Source organism: Sprattus sprattus, assembly GCF_963457725.1.
Source record: "Sprattus sprattus genome assembly, chromosome: 2".
Lineage (NCBI taxonomy): Eukaryota > Metazoa > Chordata > Actinopteri > Clupeiformes > Clupeidae > Sprattus > Sprattus sprattus.
In genome coordinates, this window is record NC_137921.1 from 51,948,060 (window position 1) to 51,970,097 (window position 22,038).

A 22,038-nucleotide genomic window follows, 5' to 3' on the forward strand; every position below is an offset into this window, starting at 1 on the left:
TGTGCATGTGTGTATGTGTGTGTGTGTGTTTTTGAGTGTGTGGATCTGCGTGTCTGTGTGCGGAAACTTTTTTAATCACCCATTCTTATTTCCAAATTGTGCACATCTACATCAATTCTGTCTCAATCAAATAACTTCTACATCATACATGGTTCACACGGCATGGAGATTCTCACAGTCTGCACACATCCACCTTTTCCCCCTTCTGTCTCCTGTAGGTGAGAAGAGAAAAATAAAGCAGCCATCAGGTGCCATCCCATTCTTCGCCTACAGCCTGCCCTGAAGATTCAAACCCACACCTGCAAACTCGAGTGATAATGGAGCTTCCCTTCTACATGCTTCAGATGGAGGACGACCAGGAGTCCCTGGATGAGCAGGAGCACGGCCTGAGGGGCCTGGGCACCCGGCGGAAGCGAGAGTTCATCCCAGAGGAGAGTAAGGACGCCACCTACTGGGAGAAGCGACGCAAGAACAACGAGGCGGCCAAGCGTTCGCGGGAGAAGAGGCGCGCCAACGACTACCTGGTGGAGACGCAGCTGCTGGCGATGAGCAAGGAGAACGCCCGGCTGCAGGACGAGCTGCTGGGGCTGAAGCTTCACTTCGGACTCAGAGGACCCCTCGCTGTGTCCCCATCCACTGCCACTTCAGCCATCTCCTCCCAGCACAGGGGCCCCCTGCAACTATACACTCCATACAGCCTCCGACCGCCTACTCCTCCTCCTCCTCCTCCTCCCCCTCCTCCTATACCTCTCCCTCCACCTCCGCTCCCTTCTCCACCATTCCTCCTGGCCAACAGGGAGCTGGTCTGGGGCAGAGCGGAGGGCCCCAGAGTGCCTCATGTCCTCCCTGCCTCCTACCACCACCGACCCTCCGGCCTCTCGCCTTCCGCATTCACCCCCACGCGAATACATCCCCTCAGCATGGCTTTCCCTTACCTGCTAGAAATGCCGGGCATCCTCTCATCCCCGGTGAGCCAGGCATCGCGGTTCCTGCCTCCCCTGCAGGTGCCCGCTGCTGTTCCCTGGCGTGGACCTCCGCTGCTGCAGCCTGTTGCCCTTCACGGAGCCTCGGACGAAGAGGGGGAGCAGCAGGTGCCGGGCGCCTCTGGAGGTCTGTGCCCCCGTGCTGTGCTGCCACACAAACTCAGACTGAAGACACACAAGGCCCGAACAGACAAAAGCAGCACCACCATCGGACCTCCCTCTCCTCCTCTGTACGTGTCTGACTGAAGCCAGATGCCCCCCTCCCACACACACACACACAGATGTGGAAGCAGGCATGGACACACAGAAACAACGCTCACCAAAATGGAAACAAGCTAAAAGTGAAATTAGTGCTGTCAGTTTAATGCGTTATTAACATCGTTAACGCAAACCCATTTTAACGCATTGTAAAAAAAAAAAAAAAAATTAAAATAAATTCAGATTAACGTTCTTTTTGCCCTCCCAAACTGTGTAGTAGGCTAACGTTACGTTTTAGTGAATGGTGAGCGCAATACGGCGAAATGGATGGTATAAAGCTTCTGAATAGAAAGTTTACCTTTAAAAGTTGTGTTGTGCAAAAGAAGCGAGCTTCACTGTTGTCTGAAAATGTCAACAGGCAGCTGGCTGAAAACACAGAAGTAGTAGGCTTACCTTTTATTGGTAACCAAACTGTTACGGTTCATTGTTTTTTAAATAAGAGGCCTGAATTCTATGTTCATAGCAAACTTGAAAAAAAGAAAATATTAAGCCATTGTTTAACTGCACTATTGGCTGAGTCCTTGTTTATCTGAAATTTGCACTTTACAATGTTATTTTGTGCCCCCCTGTTTGGCAATGTTGTTTTTCAATCAAATAAAACATTGCATAAAGCAAGCCAATACACTTTTCAATGTTGATAAAAGCATTAAAATAAAATAAAAATGACATTTAGACATTTAGAATAGATACAAATTTGCGATAAAAAAATGTGTGATTAATCGTGATTCATTTTGAGTTAACTATGACAAAAATGCGATTAATCGCGATTAGATATTTTAATCGTTTGACAGCACACAAGCTCTCTCTCTCAACACTGAAAACTTGACCTAATAGTAAAGACAGTCAGTCGACAGACATCTTACAGACAGAAAACAAGATACGACAGAGATAAGCATTCCATATGACCAAAGACAATAATTCATAATGGGGACGATGCTGTAATTAGTGTGCTTGCCCGAAGGGAAGCACAGTATTGTTATCGTCAAGTTTTCTTTATTAGTGTGCTTGCCCGAAGGGAAGCACAGTATTGTTATCGTCAAGTTTTCTTTATTAGTGTGCTTGCCCGAAGGGAAGCACAGTATTGTTATCGTCAAGTTTTCTTTATTAGTGTGCTTGCCCGAAGGGAAGCACAGTATTGTTATCGTCAAGTTTTCTTTATTAGTGTGCTTGCCCGAAGGGAAGCACAGTATTGTTATCGTCAAGTTTTCTTTATTTCTTTATTTATTTATTTATTCCGTACGTTTTTCTTGCAGCTAACTACTCCTCGCCCGATTGAGCTAGAGACGCCATTCAAACACCAAAACATCCGGCCCGATCCGGTGCAAGCTGCTATGACTTTTCGTGGCGGTACCCCATGCCACTCCTTTTTTATCCCTCTTTTTCATCCCCTTTTTCTCTCATTGACTAACATGGGGAAGGTTGAGCCATTGTGACGTCACGCACTCTAGCCAACTGACATTAGATCAGTTGACATAGGAGAAGCTCTCTTAAATGGCAGAAGTGGTTAGATAGAGAGTGCAAAATATTAAAACGAATGTAGTGGCAACAGTTTCAGGTACAGTTTATACACCCGCTCTAACAGTGTTAACCAGTATGTGAGTAACGTGGGTTTTATTAAGGCATAGCGTGTGTAATGTGTAGCTATTTCATTCCGTTTGTTAACCTTTCCGGCTGTCTGTATACCAGCAGCAGAGCGGAGCATTTCACTCCCCTGCAATCTCGGAATGAAATAGCTACACAATACACACGCTATGCTTTAATAAAATTCACGTTTTACGAGACACCAACAGAGGCACAACCGACAAGTCTTACCATTGAAGATCTTTGACGTTCGGTCTGAAACTTCATCCAGCCATCCAGGTTAATCCAAGTTGTTATGGAGAACGACAGTTGCATCAATCATATTTCATTAAAACTTCACACTTCTTACATTGGACATATCCACCAGCCTAATTAGAATCTGCATTGTCTACTGAGCAGAAAATTCTCCATACAGTACATTTCCCTTCGTTTAGTATCATTTTAAACTTTCCAGATGACTGTATTGCCCTCGCTCGTCAAGTGATACGTGTCCAGAAACAAGGCTCCTTTGACTGGATAGCCAGAGCTAGCATAACTGCCATTGAAATCCAATGGTAATGCTACCTAGCTAGGTATGCTAATTGTCGGTATCCATCGTTAACTCGTTAATCGTTAACCATCATGTCACTGGCTTTAATTTAAGAATGGCATGTTAGTAGTACATTTAGTAGTACATTTAATATCAGTACACTTGATTCATTACTGCTGATGTGTTACTTATATATGTTACTTATTAGCAGCTAGCTACCTAGCTAGCCACTGTGTTCCGATGTGTTTTCAGTTAGCGTTAGCGGCAAGCTAATAGTTGAGTTGAGCTTCAGTTAAGACGCTGCGTACCGTACTTCATCATCACATTCGATTATTTATTACAAACAAATTCGAATTCAGCTGTAGGCATGAGATCTGTATCTTGGAGACTAATTGCATCCACAATGTAAGTACTGCAAGCTAGACTACTATGCAGTTGACACAACACAGGAGGTCCCTGGGCCTGAGAAGGGAAGGGAATGAGTTTAATGTGGCTATAATATGGAATTTTAAATGTGCCTAAAACTAGACTAAATTGTAATGAGTTTTCGAAAACTAGACTGAAACTAAGAAGGATAACTATGACTAAATGTGACTAAAACTAATATGCATTTTTGTCTTAAGACTGAATCTAAAAATAGCTGCCAAAATGAACACTGAGATAGGGGACCCCTTAATCTGCAATTCATGGTTGCTAGCTCTAATCAGATGTACTACCTAGGCTTATAAGAGAAGACTAACTTTGTATGGCAACGAACACCAATAACCAGAACTAATTTGACAGACTATAAACCAATGTGATACACGTGCTCTCTATCTATACAGTAAAAGTGTTGCTTACGTTTGATACTACACCTACAGACTAACTCTAACTGCATTAAGTCTAACATATAGGCCTATCTTACAATAAACTTTAAGTAAAGCTGGCTATGTAACCGCATTCATTCTAATATTGTTGCAGAGATGTTTCCTTTTACCAAGATAGCAATTTCAACAATTCACTTAGCTCAGTAAGTCAGTATAACGAAAGTCTGAGATACCCTCATATGTCTAAACGTCAGTGGAGCCAAAATATAATGGTTGAGCTTGGTTGCTTGCTAAAATATATTGGAAGAAGGCCCCACTACACTGATTGAGTAGATGTAAATACATGTTAATTCATAGGCACTTGTTCTCTCTGTCACTGAGCAAGCACACTCTCGCAGTTCGTTCACGAAACGCATTCTAGTTTATTTATTTATTCTCCCCGTTTTTCTTGCAGCTAACTCCTCCTCGCCCGTTTGAGCTAGAGACGCCATTCAAACACCAAAATGTCCGGCCCGATCCGGTGCAGGTTGCTATGACTTTTCGTGGCGATACTCTTTGCCACTCCTTTTTTATCCCTCTTTTTCATCCCCTTTTTCTCTCATTGACTAACATGGGGAAGGTTGAGCCATTGTGACGTCACGCACTCTAGCCAACTGACATTAGATCAGTTGACATAGGAGAAGCTCTCTTAAATGCCAGAAGTGGTTAGATAGAGAGTGCAAAATATTAAAACGAATGTAGTGGCAACAGTTTCAGGTACAGTTTATACACCCGCTCTAACAGTGTTAACCAGTATGTGAGTAACGTGGGTTTTATTAAGGCATAGCGTGTGTAATGTGTAGCTATTTCATTCCGTTTGTTAACCTTTCCGGCTGTCTGTATACCAGCAGCAGAGCGGAGCATTTCACTCCCCTGCAATCTCGGAATGAAATAGCTACACAATACACACGCTATGCTTTAATAAAATTCACGTTTTACGAGACACCAACAGAGGCACAACCGACAAGTCTTACCATTGAAGATCTTTGACGTTCGGTCTGAAACTTCATCCAGCCATCCAGGTTAATCCAAGTTGTTATGGAGAACGACAGTTGCATCAATCATATTTCATTAAAACTTCACACTTCTTACATTGGACATATCCACCAGCCTAATTAGAATCTGCATTGTCTACTGAGCAGAAAATTCTCCATACAGTAGATTTCCCTTCGTTTAGTATCATTTTAAACTTTCCAGATGACTGTATTGCCCTCGCTCGTCAAGTGATACGTGTCCAGAAACAAGGCTCCTTTGACTGGATAGCCAGAGCTAGCATAACTGCCATTGAAATCCAATGGTAATGCTACCTAGCTAGGTATGCTAATTGTCGGTATCCATCGTTAACTCGTTAATCGTTAACCATCATGTCACTGGCTTTAATTTAAGAATGGCATGTTAGTAGTACATTTAGTAGTACATTTAATATCAGTACACTTGATTCATTACTGCTGATGTGTTACTTATATATGTTACTTATTAGCAGCTAGCTACCTAGCTAGCCACTGTGTTCCGATGTGTTTTCAGTTAGCGTTAGCGGCAAGCTAGCTACTGTAATAGTTGAGTTGAGCTTCAGTTAAGACGCTGCGTACCGTACTTCATCATCACATTCGATTATTTATTACAAACAAATTCGAATTCAGCTGTAGGCATGAGATCTGTATCTTGGAGACTAATTGCATCCACAATGTAAGTACTGCAAGCTAGACTACTATGCAGTTGACACAACACAGGAGGTCCCTGGGCCTGAGAAGGGAAGGGAATGAGTTTAATGTGGCTATAATATGGAATTTTAAATGTGCCTAAAACTAGACTAAATTGTAATGAGTTTTCGAAAACTAGACTGAAACTAAGAAGGATAACTATGACTAAATGTGACTAAAACTAATATGCATTTTTGTCTTAAGACTGAATCTAAAAATAGCTGCCAAAATGAACACTGAGATAGGGGACCCCTTAATCTGCAATTCATGGTTGCTAGCTCTAATCAGATGTACTACCTAGGCTTATAAGAGAAGACTAACTTTGTATGGCAACGAACACCAATAACTAGAACTAATTTGACAGACTATAAACCAATGTGATACACGTGCTCTCTATCTATACAGTAAAAGTGTTGCTTACGTTTGATACTACACCTACAGACTAACTCTAACTGCATTAAGTCTAACATATAGGCCTATCTTACAATAAACTTTAAGTAAAGCTGGCTATGTAACCGCATTCATTCTAATATTGTTGCAGAGATGTTTCCTTTTACCAAGATAGCAATTTCAACAATTCACTTAGCTCAGTAAGTCAGTATAACGAAACTCTGAGATACCCTCATATGTCTAAACGTCAGTGGAGCCAAAATATAATGGTTGAGCTTGGTTGCTTGCTAAAATATATTGGAAGAAGGCCCCACTACACTGATTGAGTAGATGTAAATACATGTTAATTCATAGGCACTTGTTCTCTCTGTCACAGAGCAAGCACACTCTCGCAGTTCGTTCACGAAACGCATTCTAGTTTATTTATTTATTTATTCCGTACGTTTTTCTTGCAGCTAACTACTCCTCGCCCGATTGAGCTAGAGACGCCATTCAAACACCAAAACGTCCGGCCCGATCCGGTGCAAGCTGCTATGACTTTTCGTGGCGGTACCCCTTGCCACTCCTTTTTTATCCCTCTTTTTCATCCCCTTTTTCTCTCATTGACTAACATGGTGGAAGGTTGAGCCATTGTGACGTCACACGCTCTAGCCAACTGAAATTAGATCAGTTGAGATAGAAGAAGGCGAAGCTCTCTTAAATGCCATAAGTGGTTAGATAGAGTGCAAAATATTAAAACGAATGTAGTGGCAAGTGGCAACAGTTTCAGGTACAGTTTATACACCCGCTCTAACAGTGTTAACCAGTATATGAGTAACGTGGGTTTTATTAAGGCATAGCGTGTGTAATGTGTAGCTATTTCATTCCGTTTGTTAACCTTTCCGGCTGTCTGTATACCAGCAGCAGAGCGGAGTATTTTACTCCCATGCCATCTCGGAATGAAATAGCTACACAATACACACGCTATGCTTTAATAAAACTCACCTTTTACGAGACACCAACAGAGGCACAACCGGCAAGTCTTACCATTGAAGATCTTTGACGTTCGGTCTGAAACTTCATCCAGCCATCCAGGTTAATCCAAGTTGTTATGGAGAACGACAGTTGCATCAATCATATTTCATTAAAACTTCACACTTCTTACATTGGACATATCCACCAGCCTAATTAGAATCTGCATTGTCTACTGAGCAGAAAATTCTCCATACAGTAGATTTCCCTTCGTTTAGTATCATTTTAAACTTTCCAGATGACTGTATTGCCCTCGCTCGTCAAGTGATACGTGTCCAGAAACAAGGCTCCTTTGACTGGATAGCCAGAGCTAGCATAACTGCCATTGAAATCCAATGGTAATGCTACCTAGCTAGGTATGCTAATTGTCGGTATCCATCGTTAACTCGCTAATCGTTAACCATCATGTCACTGGCTTTAATTTAAGAATGGCATGTTAGTAGTACATTTAATATCAGTACACTTGATTCATTACTGCTGATGTGTTACTTATATATGTTACTTATTAGCAGCTAGCTACCTAGCTAGCCACTGTGTTCCGATGTGTTTTCAGTTAGCGTTAGCGGCAAGCTAGCTGCTGTAAAAGTTGAGTTGAGCTTCAGTTAAGACGCTGCGTACCGTACTTCATCATCACATTCGATTATTTATTACAAACAAATTCGAATTCAGCTGTAGGCATGAGACCTGTATCTTGGAGACTAATTGCATCCACAATGTAAGTACTGCAAGCTAGACTACTATGCAGTTGACACAACACAGGAGGTCCCTGGGCCTGAGAAGGGAAGGGAATGAGTTTAATGTGGCTATAATATGGAATTTTAAATGTGCCTAAAACTAGACTAAATTGTAATGAGTTTTCGAAAACTAGACTGAAACTAAGAAGGATAACTATGACTAAATGTGACTAAAACTAATATGCATTTTTGTCTTAAGACTGAATCTAAAAATAGCTGCCAAAATGAACACTGAGATAGGGGACCCCTTAATCTGCAATTCATGGTTGCTAGCTCTAATCAGATGTACTACCTAGGCTTATAAGAGAAGACTAACTTTGTATGGCAACGAACACCAATAACTAGAACTAATTTGACAGACTATAAACCAATGTGATACACGTGCTCTCTATCTATACAGTAAAAGTGTTGCTTACGTTTGATACTACACCTACAGACTAACTCTAACTGCATTAAGTCTAACATATAGGCCTATCTTACAATAAACTTTAAGTAAAGCTGGCTATGTAACCGCATTCATTCTAATATTGTTGCAGAGATGTTTCCTTTTACCAAGATAGCAATTTCAACAATTCACTTAGCTCAGTAAGTCAGTATAACGAAACTCTGAGATACCCTCATATGTCTAAACGTCAGTGGAGCCAAAATATAATGGTTGAGCTTGGTTGCTTGCTAAAATATATTGGAAGAAGGCCCCACTACACTGATTGAGTAGATGTAAATACATGTTAATTCATAGGCACTTGTTCTCTCTGTCACAGAGCAAGCACACTCTCGCAGTTCGTTCACGAAACGCATTCTAGTTTATTAGTGTGCTTGCCCGAAGGGAAGCACAGTATTGTTATCGTCAAGTTTTCTTTATTTATTTATTTATTTATTCCGTACGTTTTTCTTGCAGCTAACTACTCCTCGCCCGATTGAGCTAGAGACGCCATTCAAACACCAAAACGTCCGGCCCGATCCGGTGCAAGCTGCTATGACTTTTCGTGGCGGTACCCCTTGCCACTCCTTTTTTATCCCTCTTTTTCATCCCCTTTTTCTCTCATTGACTAACATGGTGGAAGGTTGAGCCATTGTGACGTCACACGCTCTAGCCAACTGAAATTAGATCAGTTGAGATAGAAGAAGGCGAAGCTCTCTTAAATGCCATAAGTGGTTAGATAGAGTGCAAAATATTAAAACGAATGTAGTGGCAAGTGGCAACAGTTTCAGGTACAGTTTATACACCCGCTCTAACAGTGTTAACCAGTATATGAGTAACGTGGGTTTTATTAAGGCATAGCGTGTGTAATGTGTAGCTATTTCATTCCGTTTGTTAACCTTTCCGGCTGTCTGTATACCAGCAGCAGAGCGGAGTATTTTACTCCCATGCCATCTCGGAATGAAATAGCTACACAATACACACGCTATGCTTTAATAAAACTCACCTTTTACGAGACACCAACAGAGGCACAACCGGCAAGTCTTACCATTGACGTTCGTTCTGAAACTACAGCCATCCAGGTTAATCCAAGTTGTTGTGGAGAACGACAGTTGCATCAATCATATTTCATTAAAACTTCACACTTCTTACATTGGACATATCCACCAGCCTAATTAGAATCTGCATTGTCTACTGAGCAGAAATATCTCCATACAGTAGATTTCCCTTCGTTTAGTATCATTTTAAACTTTCCAGATGACTGTATTGTCCCCGCTCGTCAAGTGATACGTGTCCAGAAACAAGGCTCCTTTGACTGGATAGCCAGAGCTAGCATAACTGCCATTGAAATCCAATGGTAATGCTACCTAGCTAGGTATGCTAATTGTCGGCATCCATCGTTAACTCGTTAATCGTTAACCATCATGTCACTGGCTTTAATTTAAGAATGGCATGTTAGTAGTACATTTAATATCAGTACACTTGATTCATTACTTCTGATGTGTTACTTATATATGTTACTTATCAGCAGCTAGCTACCTAGCTAGCCACTATGTGTTCCGATGTGTTTTCAGTTAGCGTTAGCGTTAGCGGCAAGCTAGCTGCTGGAATAGTTGAGTTGAGCTTCAGTTAAGACGCTGCGTACCGTACTTCATCATCACATTCGATTATTTATTACAAACAAATTCGAATTCAGCTGTAGGCATGAGATCTGTATCTTGGAGACTAATTGCATCCACAATTTAAGTACTGCAAGCTAGACTACTATGCAGTTGACACAACACAGGAGGTCCCTGGGCCTGAGAAGGGAAGGGAAGGAGTTTAATGTAGCTATAATATGGAATTTTAAATGTGCCTAAAACTAGACTAAATTGTAATGAGTTTTCGAAAACTAGACTGAAACTAAGAAGGATAACTATGACTAAATGTGACTAAAACTGTTGTAATGTTTAAGATAGTAGTTCTCTGTTGTACCACCAGGCGGGTAAAGTGACACTGGCATTATGCATGTAGCTGCCAAATGTGAGGACCTGCCTGATGTGAGGCCGCATGCGCAAACTTTGCGACACTATTGTAGTACAACGAGCCAGGTAATGCTGGTGGTGTAGGCTACAGCATGAAGTGGAATGACAAGCGCATTTGTTTACGTTTGAAATCCACCAAGGTTTATGATGTTAAGCTTCATGTTTATTGAATTATTAGTTAAGCAGTGCATTCATTAGCCTACTAGTAACAGTAATACAACATAGCCCCATATGTTGACACTGAGCCTTATGCTGTAAACCGTTGACAAAATTATAAAACACTACGTTAAATAAACCTACATTATGCGTTAAGAGAAGCCAGATACGTTGATATTAAACCATGTATGAGAATGCACGTCTTGGATAGTTTGCTCCTGAGCCTTCTGCCGTAAACCGTTTGTGTTTGCGCATGCGGACTCACATCAGGCAGCGGCGGACTCTAGACATCCTATTGGCGGACTCACATCAGGCAGGGTCCTCACATTTGGCAGCTACAATGCATTTCCTTTGTTCTGTGAATGCACGAGTAAAAAGACCTGTGGCTACTCTGTATGGCGACACTTCTAAGATTCTACATAAAGCTACATGTTGATACATCGTTCTCCGTTGTCCGTGTCTTTGGTCAGGTTACTACATAATATGGAATTTTAAATGTGCCTAAAACTAGACTAAATTGTAATGAGTTTTCGAAAACTAGACTGAAACTAAGAAGGATAACTATGACTAAATGTGACTAAAACTAATATGCATTTTTGTCTTAAGACTGAATCTAAAAATAGCTGCCAAAATGAACACTGAGATAGGGGACCCCTTAATCTGCAATTCATGGTTGCTAGCTCTAATCAGATGTACTACCTAGGCTTATAAGAGAAGACTAACTTTTTATGCCAACGAACACCAATAACTAGAACTAATTTGACAGACTATAAACCAATGTGATACACGTGCTCTCTATCTATACAGTAAAAGTGTTGCTTACGTTTGATACTAGACCTACAGTCTAACTCTAACTGCATTAAGTCTAACATAAAGGCCTATCTTACAATAAACTTTAAGTAAAGCTGGCTATGTAACCGCATTCTTTCCAATATTGTTGCAGAGATGTTTCCTTTTACCAAGATAGCAATTTCAACAATTAACTTAACTCAGTAAGTCAGTATAACGAAACTCTGAGATGCCCTCATATGTCTAAACGTCAGTGGAGCCAAAAAATAATGGTTGAGCTTGGTTTCTTTCTAAAATATATTGGAAGAAGGCCCCAATACACTGATTGAGTAGATGTAAATACATGTTAATTCATAGGCACTTGTTCTCTCTGTCACAGAGCAAGCACACTCTCGCAGTTCGTTCACGAAACGCATTCTAGTTAGTGTGCTTGCCCGAAGGGAAGCACAGTATTGTTATCGTCAAGTTTTCTTTATTAGTGTGCTTGCCCGAAGGGAAGCACAGTATTGTTATCGTCAAGTTTTCTTTATTAGTGTGCTTGCCCGAAGGGAAGCACACTATTGTTCTTCGTTTTTTACTATTTTTTTTATTCTAGTAGTTTTTCTTGCAGCTAACTACTCCTCGCCCGATTGAGATAGAGACGCCGTTCAAACACCAAAACGTCCGGCCCGATCCGGTGCAAGCTGCTATGACTTTTCGTGGCGGTACTCCTTGCCACTCCTTTTTTATTCCTCTTTTTCCATCACCTTTTTTCTCCATAGACTTGCATGGCAGAACTTTGAGGCATTATGACATCATAATAGGCTCATTAAACTGGCTTGCTCCTGTGATTCACTGACAACTCTCACTGACACCTGCGCACGGTTCCTCTTCTCTCTCTGTCCCTCTCCATTCAACTGTATAACTAGGAATATTAAGAGACACCTTCCATACCAGGACTCTACTCACTCATGCATACTCACTCATGTTTACTCACTCGTGCATACTCACTCATGCATACTCACTCGTGCATACTCACTCATGCATACTTACTCATGCATACTCACTCATGTTTACTCACTCATGTTTACTCACTCATGCGTACTCACTCATGCATACTCACTCATGTTTACTCACTCATGCATACTCACTCATGCATACTCACTCATGTTTACTCACTCGTGCATACTCACTCATGTTTACTCACTCATGCATACTCACTCATGCATACTCACTCATGCATACTCACTCGTGCATACTCACTCATGCATACTCACTCATGCATACTCACTCATGCATACTCATTTGTGCATACTCATTTGTGCATGCTCATCCAGCAGGGAGAGCTGGAGAGCTGACACCTGCCCCAATTCCAAGGCACTTGTTCTCTCGGTCATGGCCGCAACAGAGCAAGCACACTCTCGCAGTTCGTTCACGAAACGCATTCTAGTTTATTTATTTATTTATTCCGTACGTTTTTCTTGCAGCTAACTACTCCTCGCCCGATTGAGCTAGAGACGCCATTCAAACACCAAAACGTCCGGCCCGATCCGGTGCAAGCTGCTATGACTTTTCGTGGCGGTACCCCTTGCCACTCCTTTTTTATCCCTCTTTTTCATCCCCTTTTTCTCTCATTGACTAACATGGTGGAATGTTGAGCCATTGTGACGTCACACGCTCTAGCCAACTGAAATTAGATCAGTTGAGATAGAAGAAGGCGAAGCTCTCTTAAATGCCATAAGTGGTTAGATAGAGTGCAAAATATTAAAACGAATGTAGTGGCAAGTGGCAACAGTTTCAGGTACAGTTTATACACCCGCTCTAACAGTGTTAACCAGTATATGAGTAACGTGGGTTTTATTAAGGCATAGCGTGTGTAATGTGTAGCTATTTCATTCCGTTTGTTAACCTTTCCGGCTGTCTGTATACCAGCAGCAGAGCGGAGTATTTTACTCCCATGCCATCTCGGAATGAAATAGCTACACAATACACACGCTATGCTTTAATAAAACTCACCTTTTACGAGACACCAACAGAGGCACAACCGGCAAGTCTTACCATTGACGTTCGTTCTGAAACTACAGCCATCCAGGTTAATCCAAGTTGTTGTGGAGAACGACAGTTGCATCAATCATATTTCATTAAAACTTCACACTTCTTACATTGGACATATCCACCAGCCTAATTAGAATCTGCATTGTCTACTGAGCAGAAATATCTCCATACAGTAGATTTCCCTTCGTTTAGTATCATTTTAAACTTTCCAGATGACTGTATTGTCCCCGCTCGTCAAGTGATACGTGTCCAGAAACAAGGCTCCTTTGACTGGATAGCCAGAGCTAGCATAACTGCCATTGAAATCCAATGGTAATGCTACCTAGCTAGGTATGCTAATTGTCGGCATCCATCGTTAACTCGTTAATCGTTAACCATCATGTCACTGGCTTTAATTTAAGAATGGCATGTTAGTAGTACATTTAATATCAGTACACTTGATTCATTACTTCTGATGTGTTACTTATATATGTTACTTATCAGCAGCTAGCTACCTAGCTAGCCACTATGTGTTCCGATGTGTTTTCAGTTAGCGTTAGCGTTAGCGGCAAGCTAGCTGCTGGAATAGTTGAGTTGAGCTTCAGTTAAGACGCTGCGTACCGTACTTCATCATCACATTCGATTATTTATTACAAACAAATTCGAATTCAGCTGTAGGCATGAGATCTGTATCTTGGAGACTAATTGCATCCACAATTTAAGTACTGCAAGCTAGACTACTATGCAGTTGACACAACACAGGAGGTCCCTGGGCCTGAGAAGGGAAGGGAAGGAGTTTAATGTAGCTATAATATGGAATTTTAAATGTGCCTAAAACTAGACTAAATTGTAATGAGTTTTCGAAAACTAGACTGAAACTAAGAAGGATAACTATGACTAAATGTGACTAAAACTGTTGTAATGTTTAAGATAGTAGTTCTCTGTTGTACCACCAGGCGGGGCTCTACTATAAAGTGACACTGGCATTATGCATGTAGCTGCCAAATGTGAGGACCTGCCTGATGTGAGGCCGCATGCGCAAACTTTGCGACACTATTGTAGTACAACGAGCCAGGTAATGCTGGTGGTGTAGGCTACAGCATGAAGTGGAATGACAAGCGCATTTGTTTACGTTTGAAATCCACCAAGGTTTATGATGTTAAGCTTCATGTTTATTGAATTATTAGTTAAGCAGTGCATTCATTAGCCTACTAGTAACAGTAATACAACATAGCCCCATATGTTGACACTGAGCCTTATGCTGTAAACCGTTGACAAAATTATAAAACACTACGTTAAATAAACCTACATTATGCGTTAAGAGAAGCCAGATACGTTGATATTAAACCATGTATGAGAATGCACGTCTTGGATAGTTTGCTCCTGAGCCTTCTGCCGTAAACCGTTTGTGTTTGCGCATGCGGACTCACATCAGGCAGCGGCGGACTCTAGACATCCTATTGGCGGACTCACATCAGGCAGGGTCCTCACATTTGGCAGCTACAATGCATTTCCTTTGTTCTGTGAATGCACGAGTAAAAAGACCTGTGGCTACTCTGTATGGCGACACTTCTAAGATTCTACATAAAGCTACATGTTGATACATCGTTCTCCGTTGTCCGTGTCTTTGGTCAGGTTACTACATAATATGGAATTTTAAATGTGCCTAAAACTAGACTAAATTGTAATGAGTTTTCGAAAACTAGACTGAAACTAAGAAGGATAACTATGACTAAATGTGACTAAAACTAATATGCATTTTTGTCTTAAGACTGAATCTAAAAATAGCTGCCAAAATGAACACTGAGATAGGGGACCCCTTAATCTGCAATTCATGGTTGCTAGCTCTAATCAGATGTACTACCTAGGCTTATAAGAGAAGACTAACTTTTTATGCCAACGAACACCAATAACTAGAACTAATTTGACAGACTATAAACCAATGTGATACACGTGCTCTCTATCTATACAGTAAAAGTGTTGCTTACGTTTGATACTAGACCTACAGTCTAACTCTAACTGCATTAAGTCTAACATAAAGGCCTATCTTACAATAAACTTTAAGTAAAGCTGGCTATGTAACCGCATTCTTTCCAATATTGTTGCAGAGATGTTTCCTTTTACCAAGATAGCAATTTCAACAATTAACTTAACTCAGTAAGTCAGTATAACGAAACTCTGAGATGCCCTCATATGTCTAAACGTCAGTGGAGCCAAAAAATAATGGTTGAGCTTGGTTTCTTTCTAAAATATATTGGAAGAAGGCCCCAATACACTGATTGAGTAGATGTAAATACATGTTAATTCATAGGCACTTGTTCTCTCTGTCACAGAGCAAGCACACTCTCGCAGTTCGTTCACGAAACGCATTCTAGTTAGTGTGCTTGCCCGAAGGGAAGCACAGTATTGTTATCGTCAAGTTTTCTTTATTTCTTTATTTATTTATTTATTCCGTACGTTTTTCTTGCAGCTAACTACTCCTCGCCCGATTGAGCTAGAGACGCCATTCAAACACCAAAACGTCCGGCCCGATCCGGTGCAAGCTGCTATGACTTTTCGTGGCGGTACCCCATGTCACTCCTTTTTTATCCCTCTTTTTCATCCCCTTTTTTCTCCATAGACTTGCATGGCAGAGGTCTCTGCCATTGTGACGTCATAATAGGGTCATTAAACTGGCTTGCAGCTGTGCTTCTCACTGACACCGCCAAAACCAAGGAACCGCATTTTCTCTGTCCCTCTCAATTCAACTTTGAAAAAGAATAAGAGGAACCGTATTTCTCTGTCCCTCTCAATTCAACTTCGAGAAAGAATAAGAGTAACTACAGTTTCTAACCTAGCTACCGTATTTCCACTTCGTTAAGGTGAGTTGAATGGCAGCATTTTCAGTGTAGCCTACTGACTGAAATTTTAATGGTAGCAGCTAACATATAAATTAACGTTACGTTAACGTTGGAGACGCCATTTTCCTTAATTCAAGTTGTGAAGTAAACCTTTGAAGTATTTCATGAATTTAGTTGTGTGGATATAGTGAGCTAAAGCTTGTATTCCCACTACGGTAACGTTAGCTATCCTAGCTGTGTTAAGCAGCTGTAACATCTGAGTACGGGGCTAAAGGCTAACTAACACTACGTAACGGGAGTATCCACTGGCAGTTTCAGCTAGCCGTAACGGGGGATCATTTTCCTTAATTCAAGTTGTTAAGTAAACCTGTGAAGTAATTCATGAATTTAGTTGTGTGGATATAGTGCTCTAATGCTTGTATTCCTACTACGGTAACGTGAGCTATCCTAGCTGTGCGGGGCTATGCAAAAGTTGCTTATACTGAAAGAATGGTTAACTTGTGGCCGATAGCGTGAGTTAACATTAACCCGTGTCCTGGGAGTAATGATTCATGAGAGACCTTGAATCATTAGGTTAACTGAAAAACGTTTGAAGATGTACCTGGACACATCGTAGCTGTTGTAGTGTGCTCAGTTTTCGAAAACTAGACTGAAACTAAGAAGGATAACTATGACTAAATGTGACTAAAACTAATATGCACTGAATCTAAAATAGCTGCTGAATCTAAAATAGCTGCCAAAATGAACACTGAGATGTATTAATTTTGGCAGCTATTTTAGATTCAGTCTTAAGACAAAAATGCATATTAGTTTTAGTCACATTTAGTCATAGTTATCCTTCTTAGTTTCAGAAGAGGTTTTTCATGGTTGCTAGCTCTAATCAGATGTACTATAGGCTTATAAGAGAAGACTAACTTTTTATGCCAACGAACACCAATAACTACAACTAATTTGACAGACTATAAACCAATGTGATACACGTGCTCTCTATCTATACAGTAAAAGTGTTGCTTACGTTAGATACTAGACCTACAGTCTAACTCTTAGTGCATTAAGTCTAACAAGCTATATCTTACAATACACTTTAAGTAAAGCTGACTATGTAACCGCATTCATTCCAATATTGTTGCAGAGATGTTTCCTTTTACCAAGATAACAATTTCAATAATTCACTTAGCTCAGTAAGTCAGTATAACGAAACTCTGGAACTATTATGACTATGACCACAGAAAACACAGTACTATACAGATTTTGTTCTCAGATATCAGTCTGTGAGGCCCCTCAACAACATATGCGCACTCGGCCACTGCACTGCAGAGCAAGCACACTCTCGCAGTTCGTTCACGAAACGCATTCTAGTTTATTTATTTATTTATTCCGTACGTTTTTCTTGCAGCTAACTACTCCTCGCCCGATTGAGCTAGAGACGCCATTCAAACACCAAAACGTCCGGCCCGATCCGGTGCAAGCTGCTATGACTTTTCGTGGCGGTACCCCTTGCCACTCCTTTTTTATCCCTCTTTTTCATCCCCTTTTTCTCTCATTGACTAACATGGTGGAAGGTTGAGCCATTGTGACGTCACACGCTCTAGCCAACTGAAATTAGATCAGTTGAGATAGAAGAAGGCGAAGCTCTCTTAAATGCCATAAGTGGTTAGATAGAGTGCAAAATATTAAAACGAATGTAGTGGCAAGTGGCAACAGTTTCAGGTACAGTTTATACACCCGCTCTAACAGTGTTAACCAGTATATGAGTAACGTGGGTTTTATTAAGGCATAGCGTGTGTAATGTGTAGCTATTTCATTCCGTTTGTTAACCTTTCCGGCTGTCTGTATACCAGCAGCAGAGCGGAGTATTTTACTCCCATGCCATCTCGGAATGAAATAGCTACACAATACACACGCTATGCTTTAATAAAACTCACCTTTTACGAGACACCAACAGAGGCACAACCGGCAAGTCTTACCATTGACGTTCGTTCTGAAACTACAGCCATCCAGGTTAATCCAAGTTGTTGTGGAGAACGACAGTTGCATCAATCATATTTCATTAAAACTTCACACTTCTTACATTGGACATATCCACCAGCCTAATTAGAATCTGCATTGTCTACTGAGCAGAAATATCTCCATACAGTAGATTTCCCTTCGTTTAGTATCATTTTAAACTTTCCAGATGACTGTATTGTCCCCGCTCGTCAAGTGATACGTGTCCAGAAACAAGGCTCCTTTGACTGGATAGCCAGAGCTAGCATAACTGCCATTGAAATCCAATGGTAATGCTACCTAGCTAGGTATGCTAATTGTCGGCATCCATCGTTAACTCGTTAATCGTTAACCATCATGTCACTGGCTTTAATTTAAGAATGGCATGTTAGTAGTACATTTAATATCAGTACACTTGATTCATTACTTCTGATGTGTTACTTATATATGTTACTTATCAGCAGCTAGCTACCTAGCTAGCCACTATGTGTTCCGATGTGTTTTCAGTTAGCGTTAGCGTTAGCGGCAAGCTAGCTGCTGGAATAGTTGAGTTGAGCTTCAGTTAAGACGCTGCGTACCGTACTTCATCATCACATTCGATTATTTATTACAAACAAATTCGAATTCAGCTGTAGGCATGAGATCTGTATCTTGGAGACTAATTGCATCCACAATTTAAGTACTGCAAGCTAGACTACTATGCAGTTGACACAACACAGGAGGTCCCTGGGCCTGAGAAGGGAAGGGAAGGAGTTTAATGTAGCTATAATATGGAATTTTAAATGTGCCTAAAACTAGACTAAATTGTAATGAGTTTTCGAAAACTAGACTGAAACTAAGAAGGATAACTATGACTAAATGTGACTAAAACTGTTGTAATGTTTAAGATAGTAGTTCTCTGTTGTACCACCAGGCGGGGCTCTACTATAAAGTGACACTGGCATTATGCATGTAGCTGCCAAATGTGAGGACCTGCCTGATGTGAGGCCGCATGCGCAAACTTTGCGACACTATTGTAGTACAACGAGCCAGGTAATGCTGGTGGTGTAGGCTACAGCATGAAGTGGAATGACAAGCGCATTTGTTTACGTTTGAAATCCACCAAGGTTTATGATGTTAAGCTTCATGTTTATTGAATTATTAGTTAAGCAGTGCATTCATTAGCCTACTAGTAACAGTAATACAACATAGCCCCATATGTTGACACTGAGCCTTATGCTGTAAACCGTTGACAAAATTATAAAACACTACGTTAAATAAACCTACATTATGCGTTAAGAGAAGCCAGATACGTTGATATTAAACCATGTATGAGAATGCACGTCTTGGATAGTTTGCTCCTGAGCCTTCTGCCGTAAACCGTTTGTGTTTGCGCATGCGGACTCACATCAGGCAGCGGCGGACTCTAGACATCCTATTGGCGGACTCACATCAGGCAGGGTCCTCACATTTGGCAGCTACAATGCATTTCCTTTGTTCTGTGAATGCACGAGTAAAAAGACCTGTGGCTACTCTGTATGGCGACACTTCTAAGATTCTACATAAAGCTACATGTTGATACATCGTTCTCCGTTGTCCGTGTCTTTGGTCAGGTTACTACATAATATGGAATTTTAAATGTGCCTAAAACTAGACTAAATTGTAATGAGTTTTCGAAAACTAGACTGAAACTAAGAAGGATAACTATGACTAAATGTGACTAAAACTAATATGCATTTTTGTCTTAAGACTGAATCTAAAAATAGCTGCCAAAATGAACACTGAGATAGGGGACCCCTTAATCTGCAATTCATGGTTGCTAGCTCTAATCAGATGTACTACCTAGGCTTATAAGAGAAGACTAACTTTTTATGCCAACGAACACCAATAACTAGAACTAATTTGACAGACTATAAACCAATGTGATACACGTGCTCTCTATCTATACAGTAAAAGTGTTGCTTACGTTTGATACTAGACCTACAGTCTAACTCTAACTGCATTAAGTCTAACATAAAGGCCTATCTTACAATAAACTTTAAGTAAAGCTGGCTATGTAACCGCATTCTTTCCAATATTGTTGCAGAGATGTTTCCTTTTACCAAGATAGCAATTTCAACAATTAACTTAACTCAGTAAGTCAGTATAACGAAACTCTGAGATGCCCTCATATGTCTAAACGTCAGTGGAGCCAAAAAATAATGGTTGAGCTTGGTTTCTTTCTAAAATATATTGGAAGAAGGCCCCAATACACTGATTGAGTAGATGTAAATACATGTTAATTCATAGGCACTTGTTCTCTCTGTCACAGAGCAAGCACACTCTCGCAGTTCGTTCACGAAACGCATTCTAGTTTATTTATTAGTGTGCTTGCCCGAAGGGAAGCACAGTATTGTTATCGTCAAGTTTTCTTTATTTATTTATTTATTCTCCCCGTTTTTCTTGCAGCTAACTCCTCCTCGCCCGTTTGAGCTAGAGACGCCATTCAAACACCAAAATGTCCGGCCCGATCCGGTGCAGGTTGCTATGACTTTTCGTGGCGATACTCTTTGCCACTCCTTTTTTATCCCTCTTTTTCATCCCCTTTTTCTCTCATTGACTAACATGGGGAAGGTTGAGCCATTGTGACGTCACGCACTCTAGCCAACTGACATTAGATCAGTTGACATAGGAGAAGCTCTCTTAAATGCCAGAAGTGGTTAGATAGAGAGTGCAAAATATTAAAACGAATGTAGTGGCAACAGTTTCAGGTACAGTTTATACACCCGCTCTAACAGTGTTAACCAGTATGTGAGTAACGTGGGTTTTATTAAGGCATAGCGTGTGTAATGTGTAGCTATTTCATTCCGTTTGTTAACCTTTCCGGCTGTCTGTATACCAGCAGCAGAGCGGAGCATTTCACTCCCCTGCAATCTCGGAATGAAATAGCTACACAATACACACGCTATGCTTTAATAAAATTCACGTTTTACGAGACACCAACAGAGGCACAACCGACAAGTCTTACCATTGAAGATCTTTGACGTTCGGTCTGAAACTTCATCCAGCCATCCAGGTTAATCCAAGTTGTTATGGAGAACGACAGTTGCATCAATCATATTTCATTAAAACTTCACACTTCTTACATTGGACATATCCACCAGCCTAATTAGAATCTGCATTGTCTACTGAGCAGAAAATTCTCCATACAGTAGATTTCCCTTCGTTTAGTATCATTTTAAACTTTCCAGATGACTGTATTGCCCTCGCTCGTCAAGTGATACGTGTCCAGAAGCAAGGCTCCTTTGACTGGATAGCCAGAGCTAGCATAACTGCCATTGAAATCCAATGGTAATGCTACCTAGCTAGGTATGCTAATTGTCGGTATCCATCGTTAACTCGTTAATCGTTAACCATCATGTCACTGGCTTTAATTTAAGAATGGCATGTTAGTAGTACATTTAGTAGTACATTTAATATCAGTACACTTGATTCATTACTGCTGATGTGTTACTTATAAGTTATATATGTTACTTATTAGCAGCTAGCTACCTAGCTAGCCACTGTGTTTTCAGTTAGCGTTAGCGGCAAGCTAGCTACTGTAATAGTTGAGTTGAGCTTCAGTTAAGACGCTGCGTACCGTACTTCATCATCACATTCGATTATTTATTACAAACAAATTCGAATTCAGCTGTAGGCATGAGATCTGTATCTTGGAGACTAATTGCATCCACAATGTAAGTACTGCAAGCTAGACTACTATGCAGTTGACACAACACAGGAGGTCCCTGGGCCTGAGAAGGGAAGGGAATGAGTTTAA

General features: G+C 40.8%; 1 protein-coding gene across 1 annotated transcript; it reads left to right on the forward strand.

Annotated features, from left to right (window-relative positions):
* Positions 1 to 317: 317 nt before the first annotated feature.
* On the forward strand, positions 318 to 1,229 carry LOC308382752 (nuclear factor interleukin-3-regulated protein-like; the record flags this gene model as incomplete). The annotated part of the gene is made up of 2 exons (XM_080860280.1): positions 318 to 676; positions 797 to 1,229. The coding sequence occupies 2 exons, from the start codon at positions 318 to 320 to the stop codon at positions 1,227 to 1,229; spliced, it is 792 nt and encodes a 263-aa protein (XP_080716406.1).
* Positions 1,230 to 22,038: the final 20,809 nt, after the last annotated feature.